The sequence below is a fragment of the Bubalus kerabau genome, chromosome 3 (assembly GCF_029407905.1).
Source record: "Bubalus kerabau isolate K-KA32 ecotype Philippines breed swamp buffalo chromosome 3, PCC_UOA_SB_1v2, whole genome shotgun sequence".
NCBI lineage: Eukaryota > Metazoa > Chordata > Mammalia > Artiodactyla > Bovidae > Bubalus > Bubalus kerabau.
Genome location: NC_073626.1, coordinates 35314573 through 35330098, shown reverse-complemented (window position 1 = coordinate 35330098; position 15526 = coordinate 35314573). Strand labels below are relative to the sequence as shown.

Sequence of the window (15526 nt, the reverse complement as noted above, 5' to 3'; positions counted from 1 at the left end):
GTCTGGGAGGCTGTTGAATGTGTGGGGTGGAGAGAGCTGGCAGAGCAGCAGGGCTGCGTTTGCCCTAGTCACCCTTGCCCACACCTATCTGTGTGTCTCTCAGACAAGCCGGTGCTGGAGGATTCGGAGGGCCCAGGCAGCCCTCCCCCCTACAAGATGATCCAGACCATCGGGTTGTCGGTGGGCGCCGCTGTGGCCTACATCATCGCCGTGCTGGGCCTCATGTTCTACTGCAAGAAGCGCTGCAAGGCCAAGCGGCTTCAGAAGCAGCCCGAGGGCGAGGAGCCAGAGATGGAGTGCCTCAACGGTGAGGGGCCCTGGAAGAGGGAGGCGGTGTCGCGCGCAGGTGCTGATCGCCCTCCCGTGGCCGTGGAGGAAAGTGCAGCAGTTGGAGCCAAAGCAGAGCCGCACCCACCCCCTTCCCCCGCTCACCCCCCGCCCCCATGTTGGCTGATTCCCAGGGCCTCCGCTTCTGAGCAGCCTGGCTCAAGTCTTCCTCATTGGATTCTCAGGCTAGCCTCCTGTGTTTCCCTGCCTTTTCCCTGCAGTTCTAAACCACAGGCATAATTTCAGTATAGGGCTTCCCTGGTAGCTCAGCTGGTGAAGAATCACCTGCAATGCAGGAGGCCCCAGTTTGATATCTGGGTTGGGATGATCCCCTGGAGAAGGGATGGGCTACCTGCTCCAATATTCTTGGGCTTCCCTGGTGGCTCAGCTGGTAAAGAATCTGCCTGTAATGCGGGAGACCTGGGTTCGATCCCTGGGTTGGGAAGGTCCCCTGGAGAAGGGAACGGCTACCCACTCCAGTATTCTGGCCTGGAGAACTCCATGGACTGTATAGTCTGTGGGGTCACCAAGAGTTGGACACGACTGAGCAACTTTCACTTCCAGCCCCCACCCCTCCACCCGCCCCCTGGAGCTGGCTGATTCCCAGGGCCTCCGCTTCTGAGCAGCCTGGTTCATATGTGTTAGTGTTTCCTTGCACATCTTGTGTCTCCCTCTGCTAGTCTTTGAGTTTCCTGAGGTGGGGTGGGGTGCTCGGTCTGCCTGTTTCCCTCCTTCTACCCTTTCTCTCCTCCACCGGGAGCCCCCTAGGGACATGGCTGGGTTTCCCCTCTCACTTTAGGGGTTCAGGAGCAGGACTGGAGTTTCCCTTGTTGTGATCGTCCCTTTGTGCCTGTTTAGAGCTTTGCACCTAGGAGATTCTATGAAAGCAAAAACCTTTGTCACCAGGCTGTCCAGAGACCAGTGACTCAGCTGAGACTTGTGCTGTCTCTTTTCGAAGGTTGTAATCGGCTATGTCAATAAGTGATCAGACCCTAAGGTGTGCTGAGCTCCCTCGCCCCAGCCCCTTCAATTCATTGACCGGATTGTGTGTGGACGTTGTGTAGATCACTAGGATTAGATCCGTTTGTTGGGAGTGGGAGATTGTGGGAAAGAATTGCAGTCCCCATGGTGGCCAGTCTCATCCTCACTCCCCCTTGCCCCCTCTTCCCAGGCGGGCCTCTGCAGAACGGACAGCCCTCGGCCGAGATCCAGGAGGAGGTGGCCTTGACCAGCTTGGGCTCTGGTTCCGCCGCCACCAGCAAGCGCCACAGCACGAGCGACAAGATGCACTTCCCACGGGCCAGCCTGCAGCCCATCACCACGCTGGGTGTGTTGCCATGGCCTCCATCACCCCCCCTACTTAACTACAGGCTCCAGGTCTGTCTTCAGCTGCACCAGGGGCTGGTGTCTCTGAAGCCCCTGAAACCCAGAACCTCGGAAATGGAGGGAGCATCAGGGCGGCCAGGTCCAATGGGTCCCCCATGTGCCCGTTGTCCACATCCCACCGAGATTTTTGTCATTCCTGTGTGTTAGTCACTTGATATTTTCTTTAGATTGACTTTCTCTCACCTTTAAAAAAAAACTGAGCTCTGTTGACTCGATGGACATGAGTCTGAGCAAACTCCAGGAGATAGTGAAGGACAGGGAAGCCTGGCGTACTGCAGTCCATGAGGTTGCAAAGAGTCAGACACGACTGAGTGACTGAACAAAAACAAGCTTAGTTGTAGGAAAAACTGGGAAAAACTGTGGGAAGTTACGGATCTGTGTTTTATGAGTATAGGTTAAAGTATAGAAGTAAGACGTGTTAACAGTGAATCACCTAAAATTCTCATAGACCACCTTCTAGAAAGTACTGTCAATCTGACCCCTTTATTTCACTGTTAGAGACTGCCAATCCCAGGGCAGAAGGGGAAGGGGTTCGCTCGGAGTTACACACAGAGCTGGGGCCACTGCCCGGTCTAGCTGGGCGGGAGCAGAGAGACGCCCCCGCGTGTGACCCCGGCCAGGTGCCTCCCAAGTCGGGGCATCCTCGGCTGGCTGACTCAGTCCTATGCCTGCAGGCAAGAGCGAGTTTGGGGAGGTGTTCCTGGCGAAGGCACAGGGCTTGGAAGAAGGATCGCCTGAGACCCTGGTGCTCGTGAAGAGTCTGCAGAGCCGGGATGAGCAGCAGCAGCTGGACTTCCGGAGGGAGTTCGAGATGTTTGGGAAGCTGAACCACGCCAATGTGGTGCGGCTGCTAGGGCTGTGCCGCGAGGCGGAGCCGCACTACATGGTGCTGGAGTATGTGGACCTGGTAGGCTTCTGGGGGCGCCCTGGGGGCTCGGGCGGGTTGGTAGGCGGCCGGGGGCACCCTGGGGGCTCGGGCGGGGGCAGAGCCCTGACTTGGGGCGAGGGCACCGCTGGAGCCTGCGTCGCCACCCCACCGTGAGATGTCAGCCCCCTGTCCCCCATTTCGACTCCGCCTTTCCTTACCCTCAGCCCCTTTCCCATCTGCTGGCCCCTGTCTGGGGTTTGGTCCCAGTTTCCTTCCAGCTTTTTCCTCAGCCCAAAGGCAGGGACGCTTTCCAGGCCCTTTTCCCTGACTCTGGTTTTCTTTGGTTTGTCGTTTTTCACTCCCCAGGGCCTGTCAGCCCTTGAGAAGAAACATAACGAGAACCCGGCTTTCCTTCTTTCCCTGCAGCCGGTGCCACTGGCGGGATAGCGTTCGCTTAGCCACCGGCCTTCTTTCTCTCTCCCCACTGGTGCTGCCCGGCCCTGCCCCTCACTCTGCAGTCCCGGGCCCACTTCTAGTCCCCTTGGTCCTCAAAAATGGCTGCGTGGCAGACTCTACAGCTCGGGTGCAGGAAGGGCGAGGAGTGACCCTCGTCTTTCCATGAACGAGGGCTAAGAGCACTTTGCACATGTTTCTGCCGCTAGGGCCCCGTCTGTGTTAGGTCTAGAGGACGAGGCTTTCCTGTCTGGGGTCTGTGAAGACCGAAGGTCCGGGGCTGTGTTTTCCTCTTGGCGCTCTCGGGGCAGGGGCTTCCTCTCCTGCCTGTCTGGGGGCTCCACCGAGGGCAGCAATGACTGTCCCCCTCCCTTTCTGACTGGGAGCTTCTAGGACAGTGGTCCCCAACCTCCGGAATCTGATGCCTGATGATCTGAGGTGGAGCTGATGTAATCGTGGTAGAAATAAAGTGTGCCTGATAAATGTAATGCGCTTGAATCAGTCTGAAACCATCCCCTCCCAGTCTGTGGAAAAACTTGTCTTCCACGAAACTGGTCCCTAGTGCCAAAAAACCTGGGGACCGCTGTTCTAGGAGACGCTTCCTATAAGTTTTAGTTGCCACTGGACTCTCCCCATGGGAAGGGGTCTGGGCTGAGGGGCGGGCATTTAGGTCAGGGGTCCTCGCCCCCTCCCCACCTGGGCAGGCGCCCTGTGAGCACTCGCTGGGGTTGGGTTTGGCAGGAGGGAACACCGGCTGCGCTGTGACCTGACAGAGATGCTGGGTTTTTCTTCAGGGAGACCTTAAACAGTTCCTGAGGATTTCCAAGAGCAAGGATGAGAAGCTGAAGTCGCAGCCCCTCAGCACAAAGCAGAAGGTGAGGAGGGTGGGGGGTTGGGAGCCCGGGTGGTCCCTTAGCAGGTGCCCTGGTCCAGCGCTGCCCGCGGGCCAGGCCCTGGGGTGAGCACTCGGGGAGCACGGTGATCCTCTGGGATGGTGTCACTTCCCTGCGATGGGTAAAGAGGCTGAGACGGGCTAAGTGACCGGTCACAGCCTGTGTGGCCCCACTGCCTTTGTGGAGAAGCGCCGCCCTTGGCCCGGGCTGTTGGAGCACGACGGCTGCGGAGGGTGCTGAGCTGAAGGGGCAGCCGGCAGCCCGGGCGTCTCGGAGCCGGCGGGGCTGGGCGCAGCTCTGAGCGTGTTCCCTCATCCCCCGGGGGTGTGGGCGGGCTGCCAGGGTTTCACCGCCTGTGGTTTTCACGCTTTTGCTCTCACTCGGGCTGTGGGCTGCCCAGCCTTTCCTTCCGGTTCTGCTCCTGCCTCTGGCATAGAGCCCTGGCTGGGGCCCCGTGGAGACACAGACCTGGGCTGAAACAGTGAAGAAGGGAATGCTTCCTACGACCCCCTGCCCGCCTCGGACCTTGCCTTCTGTGCCCAGTTCTCCCTGCCCGCCGCCTTCTCCCCTCCCGTACCCCCTCCCCGCTTCCATGTGACCAGGTACTCTGTGTCCACGGTGACAGTGATGTCACCACATAAGCAAGCAAAGCTCAGCGCAGGAGGCAGACTGCTGGGCCACCTTTCCGGGTGACTGTTCCCGGCCTGGAGGCTGACCCGGGTCACGGCAAGGTGTGGCTGGTTGATCAGGCAGGAGGGTGGGGGGAACCCTGGCTGGCTGCCCTCGATCTCTCTGCAGGAGCAGCTCTGTGACCTTCAGGCTGACCTCTTCCCATCACAGGTGAATTCGCTGAGGCCCAGACGAGGCCAGTGAGCTGGCCTCCGGGCGTGGTGCCCCTGCCTCCGTCTCTGAGAAGCCGCAGGACAGTTTGCAGTGGCTGGAGATGGGATACTGCAGGACAGGATAGCTCTCGCCAGCTGGGTGGGATGTCAGGACCCCAGAGCTCACAAACGAGAGCACGCAGGGAACCAGTGAATCGTCACTGGGCCAGTCACGGTGCCCAGGGCCCTTGGGAATCCAAAATTGAGACCGTGGGGTGTCCTTGGGCACTAAGGATCTGGGGGGAGAGCTTGGGTAAATGAGTGCAGGACATGCTTTACAGACTTCAGATAAGATACGAAAAGTCAGCAAGAGACATAAAGAACGTCATAAGAGACGTGAGAGACCTTGAAGGTGTCCGTGTCCTTTAAGTGGACAGACAATCTGAACAAAGAAAGCCATTCAAATTCAAGTCTTCAGGATAAGAAGTAGGTGAATGGTGGGAGAAGAGGAGCCTAGGTATGTTGTTGTGGCTGGGACAGGGGCGTAGGCAAGGGACAGGAAGTCAGTTATTTCCTTCACGTGACCCAAGGGACTCTGGCTGAGATCATCACCACCTTTGCTGAAGATCTCTTGCACACTTTGTTGCCCGAGCATCTTGAACTTGATGGGGAAACTTCAATAAGTTGGTTTCCACACTCTCCAAGGACAGTATTCTGCATTGGATGGTGGGGGAAGGACGAAACACTATAATTTGTGGACCGTACCTCAGACGTACGGCAGAATCTTTGCGAGTGGGATCTGAAGACCGAAAGTTTTCAAATAAGCTCTCCAGCTGATTCTTAAGCTAATTAAGGTTTAAGGAGCCCTGGGATAGGACAGTGGCTTGAAATGGTTTTGCTTAGAGTCTCCTATAAAAAAATGCATTTTGTTTCATGGCCCAGCACATGCCCCCCCACCCCCACATACACACTTAAAGCTAAAATTAAGCTTTCACAACACTGTATTTGATACTGTTAATATTTCTTATCCAATATTTATTTTTAATCCACTAAATTGGTTTTGAGAACTATATGGGTCTTTTTTTAAAGAAATTATTTATTTTTGGCCAAGCTGGGTCTTTGTTGCTGCACGTGGGCTTGCTTTAGTTGCAGAGAGTGGGGACTGCTCTCTAGTTGCGGTGCATGGGCTTCTTCTTGTGGTGGCTTCTCTTGTCCTCGAACACAGGCTCTGGGCTCTTCAGTTTCAGTGGTTGTAGCATGCGAGCTCAGTAGTTGAGACTTGCTGACTCTAGGGTGTGTAGGTTTCAGTAATTGTGACACCAGGGCTCAATAGTTGTGGTGCATAGGCTTAGTTGCTCCACTGCATGTGGGATCTTCCCAGAGCAGGGATCGAACCTGGGTCCTCTGCATTGGCAAGCAGATTCCTATCCACTGCCCTAGCAGGGCTTCCCAGGTAGCTCAGCTGGTAAAGAATCCTCCTACAATGCAGGAGACCCCAGTTCAACTCCTGGGTTGGGAAGATCCCCTGGAGAAGGGATAGGCTACCTACTCCAGTATCCATGGGCTTCTCTGGTGGCTTTACCGTCTGATGGTAAACAATCCACCTGCAATGTGGAAGACCTGGGTTTGATCCCTGGGTTGGAAAGATCCCATGGAGGAGGGCATGGCAGCCCACTCCAGTATTCTTGCCTGGAGAATCCCCGTGGACAGAGGAGACTGGCGGGGACTACAGTCCGTGGAGTCGCAAAAAGTCAAACACAACTGAGCGACTAAGCACAGCCCAGCAACTAGCAGGGAAGTTCCCATGTGGGTTTTGACTCGTAGTTTGAAAAACTTCCTTTGGGGGATTCTGTGAAAATGAAAATCCTTAAGAAAGACACATTAAACCTTGTTAGATGCTTTCTTGTGCCAATAATGTAGTGAGCCGCTGTGCCACTTTATGTTTCTAGGGTCCTTCCTGAGGGGATGGAAGGAGAACACGATCAGATTTTAAAGGGAGACGGAGTGGTAGGCAGGCTGCTCCTTGGTCAGCTACAGCTGGAATGAGAGTGCCGTGCTTGGTGTGCGTGAGCTGGTGGGAGTCCCAGGAGGATTCCTGGTCCGAAGTGGAGGAGATCAAAGATGTACAGGAATGTCCCTGGTGGTCCAGTGGCTAAGACTCTGCACTCCCAGTGCGGGGGGCCCAGGTTTGATCCCTGGTCAGGGAGTTAGATCCCACATACTGAAACCAAGCTAAGAGTTCATATGCTGCAACTAAATTTCCCGCATACTGCAACTGAGACCCTAAAAAAATACATAAAATATTTTAAAAAATAACATACGAGGGCCCTAGGTATTGGCATGGTTGTAGGTGATGCGTGTTGGCGTGGTTGATAAGGTGAAGGGGGTTTTGAAGTCTGAGCCCTGTAACTTGTGACTTCTTCGTGGATCACCTGCAGACTATTGACGGGCAGGAGCAGTCTAGTACACCTGCTGGACCCACTTTTGCTTTAAGCAGTCAGAAGCTGGACAGGAAGCGCCGGCTGTCTGAGAAGACCCAGGAAGTGTCACAGGGGCTTGGCCAGAACTCGGGCGAGCCCCCAGGGTATAAAAGTTGGAAGGAAGGGTGGGTCTGGTCTTTACCAAAGTGCAAGTCTTTGTAACAGTGTTTGAAGATTAATCCCATGGCCATCCGATGGCGGCTCGCCCAGCAATAGGAAAACACTTATTTGGCTGGGGTTGACAGAATTCTCTTTTACTGTCCTCGCTCAGCCAGTATTTCCAGAAGCACTGCCTCTCTGGAAAGATAGCAAGTTAGTCACCGAGCCAAGTCCTCTCTCTTCTGCTCCCATGACTCGCAGCAGATTGAGGAGCCTGTGAGCCAGAGCAGAGAGGGCAGGCTGAGGAGGAAGGCGAGTCCGAGGAGAGCTCGTGACAAAAGCCTTTGTCTCCTGTTTAGCGACGACCAGGCAAGACTGGACAGTGCCCTGGGGTTCTGGCGTCTGAAGTGGAGTGTCCATTTCTGAGGTCTTTTTACCATCAGTGGTACTTGAGGCTTTCTGAGGATGACAGCCTGGGAGCCGGAGCTCTTGGGGGAGCACAGTCTCTGCTTTTCCTTGGAGATAAACTGTCGGGCCCTGCACCCAGGGAGGGCTCAGTCATCCTGGTGGACCCATTGACCTGACCTCTCCTCACTGGCCCGCACAGTCATTTGGAAGCTCTCCAGAGATTTTGTGGCTTCACCTTAGACAAAAATTATTATTATTTCATTTGTCTGCACCCGCTGTTGTGCCGGCACACAGCATGTGGCATCTCTACTTGTGACCTGCAAACTCTTGGTTACAGCATGTGGGATGTCGTTCCCTGACCAGGGATTGAACTCAGGCCCCCTGACTTGGGAGTGTGGAGTCCTAGCCACTGGAGCACCAGTGAAGTTCTGTGGCTTCCCTTTTGATAAAGAAAATGCACCAGGAAGATGATGAGCTTTCCTGCTTGTGGCCCGAGTTCAGCCCTCCTGCATGTGCAGTGTCGGTCGATATATTGGATCTTTTGCATGTCCAGGCTGGTGGTGGTTCGGGTCAGCATTGCCTAATAGAACTTCCCTCGGTGGTAGAAACATTCCATACCTGTGCTATCCAGTGCGGAAGGCCCCAGTCCTGTGGTGTTATTGAGCACTTAGGATGTGGCTAGGGAGACTGAGGAACTGAATTTTTATGTTATTAAGCTTTTATTAACTTAAGTAGCTGGGAGCTACTGTTTTGGACAGTTGAGACATAGGTCGTTTTTGTTTGTTTGTTAAAATGTTTGTTTATGTGACTGGACGGGTCCTGGCTGCAGCACATGTGATCTTCAGGGGTGGCGTGTGGGATTGTTAGCTGCCGGTTGTGACACATGGGTTCCAGCGTGTGGGATCTAGTTCCCTGACCAGGGATCGAACCTGAGTCCCCTGCATTGGGAGCGCAGAGTCTTAGCCACTGCGCTACGAGGGATGTCCCTATTGTTTTTTTAAAACTTTTCTTGACTGAGACCCACAGTAGCAAAAAAAAAAAAAAAAGCGCTTTTTTTACATCACAATGCAACATAGACATATGAAGAAGGTTCCATGAATGATACTGGCCCTTACTGAGTATGCTGCTCTCTGATATTTTCAATTCCCCCCAAAAAATGCTGATGAAAATTCACTAAGTGGGTTTTGTGACATACTAATAGATTGTGACCACAGTTAGCAAACCTCTCGTGGGGGCAGTGAAGCCTGCAGGGATCTCATGGGCCAGATCACGCAGACTGAGGTCTGCTTTTAGAATGACCCTGCTGCCAGTGTGTTCGGACTCGGGTCCTCTGTCTGCCCCGCAGTGACCCTAGGAGCCAGGCCAGTGAAGCTGCTCGGGGTCAGCCTGGGATGCGGAGGGGCCCGTCCACAGGCAGCAGCCCACCGCTTGCCTCATTGATGGCAGATTGCCGTTCCTGGGGCCCCTACGTGGTGAGGTGACCCAGGAGGGCCAGCTGTGGTGCTGAGGGAAGAGCCAGGCTTTGGCATCAGGCTGGACTGTGGGCAAAGTTGAGGAGCCCACCTCATGGGGAGCAGCCAGCCTGGCTCAGCAAGTGCCCTGACCCCCTCTGACTCTGTCCTGCCCTGGGGTAAGGCGGGAGCAGCCCCTTGCCACTCACATTCACTTTTGCTCCCTTTTGAACTTCAGGGACAAAGAATCACACTAAACACAATCAGACAATATCAGGTGTGTCCAGGGTGGTATGGCTGTGTATGCGTGCCTGTTCAGTTGCTTTAGTCGTGTCCGGCTCTTTTGAGACCTCATGGACTATAGCCCACCCCATGGACTGTAGCCCCATGGACTGTCCACTTAGCCTGGTGGACAGAAAATCCTCTGTCCATGGGATTTTCCAGGCAAGAATACTGGAGCGCGTTGCCATTTCCTCCTTCAGGGCATCTTCCTGACCCAGAGATCAAACCCATGTCTCCTGCTGCTCCTGTACTGCAGGCAGATTCTTTACCAGTGAGCCACCTGAGAAGCCCTGGTATGGCCGTAGACAATCTTGGTTAATCTGTGACATGCTCTCATTGGTCCACACACAGGCTGCTTTTGTTTCTTATTATTTTTTATGTGTTTGTTGGCCTGTGTGTGTGTGTGTGTGTATGTTTGATTAAATTTCATTTTGGTATTTCAGACTTAAAAGACTATAATAATAAGGTTCAAGGAACGCCTATAGACCCTTTATCCAGATTCAGTTGTTTATTTTGCCTAGTTTGCTTTATTCTTCTCTATGTATATTATGATTTTTATGCATTTTTCTGAACCATTGGAGATAAGCTGAAGGCTGACTTTTGACCTTTTACAGTCAGATATATGGCAAATGATACCTTGTTGGGTCTTAATTAGTATTTTCTTGATCACCGATGACACTGGTCATTGGCCATGTTCTCTGTTTTTCTTTTGGCTGGATTGCGCGGCGTGTAGGATCTTAGTTCCCCTACCAGGGATCGAACCCATGCCCTGCTACAGTAGAAGTGTGGAATTCTAACCTCTGGACTGCCAGGGAATTCCCAGGCCACGTTCTTCTCATCTTTTTGTGGTCACATATGTGATGGGTGGCTACTCCCCTATGGATGCCCAGAGTGTGTCTGTGCTGGAAGAGACACAGCTGGCCAGTAAGTTACCTTCCACAGGGACCTCTCTGCATTTCCGTTTGCCTTGTTTTTATACGCAGGGAAATGCTGCATGTTCTGTGTGTCCCTCAGTGTCCTCCCAAGGTTTAGATAAGGTGGCAGAGGTGAAGGGGCCGTTGGCCTTTACAAGCATTCCCTGGCGCTCTGACTCTACCTTTGTTTGGCGTGGTTCACCTTCCCCCTAGGTGATGGCACCCTCCTGCAGGTACCGTTCTTACCTCCTAGACTGCCTTCTCACCAGGAGCCCAGTCTTGCCATCCCTGTTGTATTCCATCAGCACTCAGTTGTATGGCATTCAGTAGATGCTCAATTAATATGCATTCAATGCATTGATGCATATTTTTAAAATGTTAATGTATCTTAATTATAATTACATTTAATATACTATATTATGGGCTTCCCCAATGGCTCAGTGGGTAGAGAATCTGCCTGCGATGCAGGAGACACAGGAGTTGTGGGTTCGATCCCCCAGATTGGGAAGATCCCCTGGAGAATGGCAACCCACTCTAGTATTCTTGCCTAGAATGGACAGAGGAGCCTGGCAGGCTACAGTCCAAAGGGTCGCAAAGAGTTGGATACAACCAAGTGGCTAAACACAGCATGTAATGTATTATATATACTACATGGACACGGCTCAAACATTTTAAAAAGGTTGCAGCGAAAATCTCCCCAACTCTCTTACATTTTATTTATTTCTACACTTTGGAAGATAATTTTACATTATTTTCTAATGCTGAAGCTGCTTACAGTCCCTGACCCTATGTGAGGTATTTTAGAGAAACTCATGCATGTATACACTCATAAGAACATTCATAGCAGCACTGTTCTCAATAGCCAAAATTTGTGTAGGGGTGGGAGTGGAAACACAAATGTCATCTGGCCCTACAAAGAATAAATTATGGGGACTTCCCTGGTGCTCCAGTGGCTGAGATTCCGAGCTCCTAATGTAGGGGGCCAGGGTTTGGTCCCTGGTGGGGGAGTGAGGTCCCACATGCTACAGCTAAGAGTTTGTATGCAGCAGCTAAAGGTCGCATGTGTGGCAACTAAGACCCAATGCAGCCAAATAAATAGATATTTTAAAAATAGACATTTAAAAAAAGAACAAATAAGTTACGATATATTTATGATGAAAAACAACTCAGTACAATGATATCCCAAAAAAGGGTGACTCTCCCAATGTTAAGTGAAAGAATACAGGTACAAAAAAGATACACATTTTTGTTGCTTCCAGCTTTATCTGGTTCTCAAACAGGCAAAACTGAATTGCATTGTTGAGGAACATATGCGTAAGTGGTAAAACTATAAAGAACAGCCAAGAAATTATTATCCCAGAACGATGGTGATTACCTCTTGAGAAAAGGGGAGAATTTGTGATGGGGAAGGAGTCAATGGGGGTTTTCGGGGGGGCCTAGCATTGTTGATTTTTGTGTTTTTTTTTTAACTTGATGTCTGTTAACTGAGTGTGGGCATTATAATTATTCATGAAAGTACACATATATTTAGTGAACTTTTCTATATGTAGTTTGCAACAGAAAATAGAAACCGAGTTTCCCTACTCTCTCTCTCTGGCCTTCCGTCCCTCTTCTCAGAGGCAACCAGTCTGTGTATGTATGTGGGTGTGTATATCTACGGTCACTTATACACAAATTTTATACACATATATGATTGTTTTTTAATATTATACGTTTTTGTTTTTTTTTTTCATTCAGCAGCTGGTTACCGTGTGTTCTTCCCACCCCGTCTGCCACTCACTTAGTCTAGCACCTGCTGTGCGTGGGGGGAGCACTTCATTTCATTAAATTCAGTTCTTCCAAGGACCCAGGAGGCAGGTCCTTTTATAAGAAGGAAACAGGCTATTGGGCCTCTGCTCTGGGGCTTCCTAAGCATCGCATTAATAGCCCGGAGACCCCACCAAGGGCTGTGTCAAGGGCAGTTCCTGAAACCCGTGGTCCTGGGCTGCTCTGATGGGCCCCTTCCTCGTTCCAGGTGGGCCTGTGCACCCAGGTGGCCCTGGGCATGGAGCACCTGTCCAACAACCGCTTCGTGCACAAAGACCTAGCCGCCCGCAACTGCCTGGTCAGCGCCCAGAGACAGGTGAAGATTTCGGCCCTGGGGCTCAGCAAGGACGTGTACAACAGGTAGGGGGCGTGGGTGGGGTGCCGAGGGGCAGAGGGCAGACACAGCTGGGCCGGTGGAGGGGCCTAGTCCAAAGCTGGAGGGCCTGGGGGAGGGGGCCCAGACCCCTCCCACCCTCTCCCAAGGGTGCGCAGGCACCCCAGCCAGTCGACCTCAGCTCCCTGACCTTACGCTTTTCTCTAATGATAAAAAATTACAAATCTTTAAAAAGAAGAACTAGTCAAACTTTATAGCAGTTTCTATATAATTTAACTATACGTAGGGGTCCCTCTGTTAGTTCCTGAATTCAGTCATTATTCTTTTCAAGCCTAAGACTTAAAGCTCAGCACCCACGGCCAGAGATCACTCTGGAATACATGCTTACATAGTGCCTCCAGGAACCCCCCACACCCCGAGTCATCCCAGCTCTGACTCACCACGGTTCGTCTGGCTGTTGCTTTAGTCATGGTTGGTTTATCACCAGCAAAGTTCTTTAAAATTTCTTTCCACTTAACATATGCATTTTTCACACTCTTAAACTAACAAAGTATGTATGACTAGAAGCTTTTAAAAAATACTGATATTTCGGCAAAGTCTGATTCTTAAGGGAATTTTTTAACCATCAGACCCCACACAGATACCTCTAGATTTCATCTGGTTTATGTATGCCCCCACCTCTTGCTAAACAAAAATGTTTCCAATTTCCCAGGATGCCTTGAAACAGGAAATTTGGGTTCCAGCCCGGGTGTGAAACCAGACTCTTGTGTTGAGGCTGGGGTCCCAGGCCGTGAACCTCTCCCCACCCCCCTGCCTCTGTGTCCTTCTGTCCCGCAGTGAGTACTACCACTTCCGCCAGGCCTGGGTGCCCCTGCGCTGGATGCCTCCCGAGGCCATCCTGGAGGGTGACTTCTCCACCAAGTCTGACGTCTGGGCTTTCGGCGTGCTGATGTGGGAGGTGTTCACCCACGGGGAGATGCCCCATGGTGGGCAGGCAGACGACGAGGTGCTGGCAGGTAGGCAGCTGTATTTCCAGGGGCCAGTTCATCGTGTTCTCTCGGTGGAGAGCTTACTCAGGGTCCTGGGACCAGTTCAGCCTGCCTCCCCTCAGGGCTGGTGTCCACAGGTATATGGATATGGCCGTTCCACTTGTAAGATTCCCGACACACATTCATACCGCTGGGTAAATAGCCCTTGTCCCTGTCATGGTCACTCTAGCCACTCTGATGCCTGCCCATTGACCCCACTTCAGCCCCCGTGCACTGGCTGCTGCTTGTGCAGCGTGGACCCTGCCCCCGCCCGCCAGTGGGAACTGTCACCAGGGAAGGCCCTTTCCTTCAGTTGCAAGATACTTGCCAAGAACTGCGTGAATCTTTTTCTCACCCGCACTGTCCAGTGCCCCGGAGAGTCTCCCTCTCGTGGCTGCCTTTGGGAACTGCAGGCTCCGCAGAATGTTAGCAAACATGCATGCTCAGTCACGTCCAACTCTTCGGGACCCCGTGGACTGTAGCCTGCCAGGCTTCTCTGTCCATGGAATTTTCCTAGGCAAGAATGCTGGAGCGGTTTGCCATTTCCTACTTCAGGGGATCTTCCTGACCCAGGGATCAAAGCTGTGTCTCCCTACATTGACAGCTGGATTCTTGACCCTTGAGCCACCTGGAAAGCCCATCGAGTATTGGACAGGTGGCTAAATATTTTGACTACCCTTCTTTCCTTCTTTCTGCAGACTTGCAGGCTGGGAAGGCCAGACTCCCGCAGCCTGAGGGCTGCCCTTCCAAGCTGTACCGGCTGATGCAGCGGTGCTGGGCCCTCAGCCCCAAGGATCGGCCCTCCTTCAGCGAGATCGCTAACGCCCTGGGAGACAGCCCCACGGACAGCAAGCCGTGAGGAGGGAGCCCAGGCAGGCTGTGCCTCAGGATGGCGTGGGCAGGGGAGGACTTCCTGGGGCGTGCCCACAGCATGAGGGGCTAGATCCCCGTCCTCCTGGGCACCAGGGGCCCCGCCCTGGCACCACAGGCACTGCTGAGGACTGGCAGGGCCTGGGCTTTCTTCCTCTTCCCCACCTTCAGCCCTTCGGAGAGGCTGATTCGGACCCAGACTGGGTAGCTGGGGCCTTGGTCTGGGCAGCTTTCTCTGCCACCCCTACCCCCATCAGGGACAGTGTGGGTGCCTCAGGTAACCCCAATTTCTGGCCTGGGTCTCCTCCCCTTGTCCAGGTCCAGTTCTGCCACCCACCTGCCAACTTCATGCCGGTGGGATGGGGGTGTGTGGTGTTGGGCTGCAGGTGAGCTGGCTTCAAGGGAGTTCCTTAATATACTCAAGTCCTGCGTGGTTCTGGCCCCCCAGGGCCCACTTTGGGGTCTGCACTTGGATTGTGGAGGACGCGGCCAGCGAGTCCTCCCGCATGGACGCGAGGACTCTGACCCAGCCCCAACCCAGCCCCGAGTCTCGTCCCACCCTTCTCTCCTTTCCTCATCCTAAGTGCCTGGCAGATGAAGGAGTTTTCAGGAGCTTTTGACACTATATAACCCGCCCTTTTTTGTATGCACCGTGGGCGGCTTTTGTATGTAATTGCAGCGTGGGGTGGGAGGGCATGGAAGGTGGGGGTTGGTCCTGGAGGAGACAGGACGGTGGCCCCCCTCCCCCCGCCCCACACCTTTATTGTTGTTGTTGTTTGTTTGTTTTGGTTTTTTTTTTTTACACTCGCTGCTCTCAATAAAGAAGCCTTTTTTACGACCTGCTTCTGGTGCTCACTCCCTCCCGTTGCCCATAAATGATGTACCTCCTTCCCTTGCACATCAGAAGGAGCAGTGTGCCTTCTCGGAGCCTGGCGTGGGGGTGCTACGGCAGGGATACCTGGTGGACACGGGCTCTGGTCTCTGGTTTGTGGAGCAGTTGGAAACTTTTTTTTTTTGGTCGTGCTGCTCAGCTTTTGGATCTTAATTGCCAAGTCAATGAATTGAACCCAGGCTATGGCAGTGAAAAAGTGGAGTCCTTAACCACT

The 15526-nt window shown here is 53.0% G+C and overlaps 1 protein-coding gene across 1 annotated transcript in view; it reads left to right on the top strand.

The window, feature by feature from the left end:
• Positions 1–15258, top strand: part of PTK7 (protein tyrosine kinase 7 (inactive)) — a 64680-nt gene extending 49422 nt beyond the window's left edge. Inside the window, exons 14-20 of the mRNA XM_055571379.1 lie at positions 104–307; positions 1499–1654; positions 2388–2620; positions 3829–3909; positions 12397–12548; positions 13360–13538; positions 14249–15258. Of these exons, the coding sequence (XP_055427354.1) occupies positions 104–307; positions 1499–1654; positions 2388–2620; positions 3829–3909; positions 12397–12548; positions 13360–13538; positions 14249–14409 (1166 nt within the window). The 3' untranslated portion in view covers positions 14410–15258. The remainder of the gene's footprint in view (positions 1–103; positions 308–1498; positions 1655–2387; positions 2621–3828; positions 3910–12396; positions 12549–13359; positions 13539–14248) is intronic.
• The last annotated feature ends 268 nt before the right edge of the window (positions 15259–15526 follow it).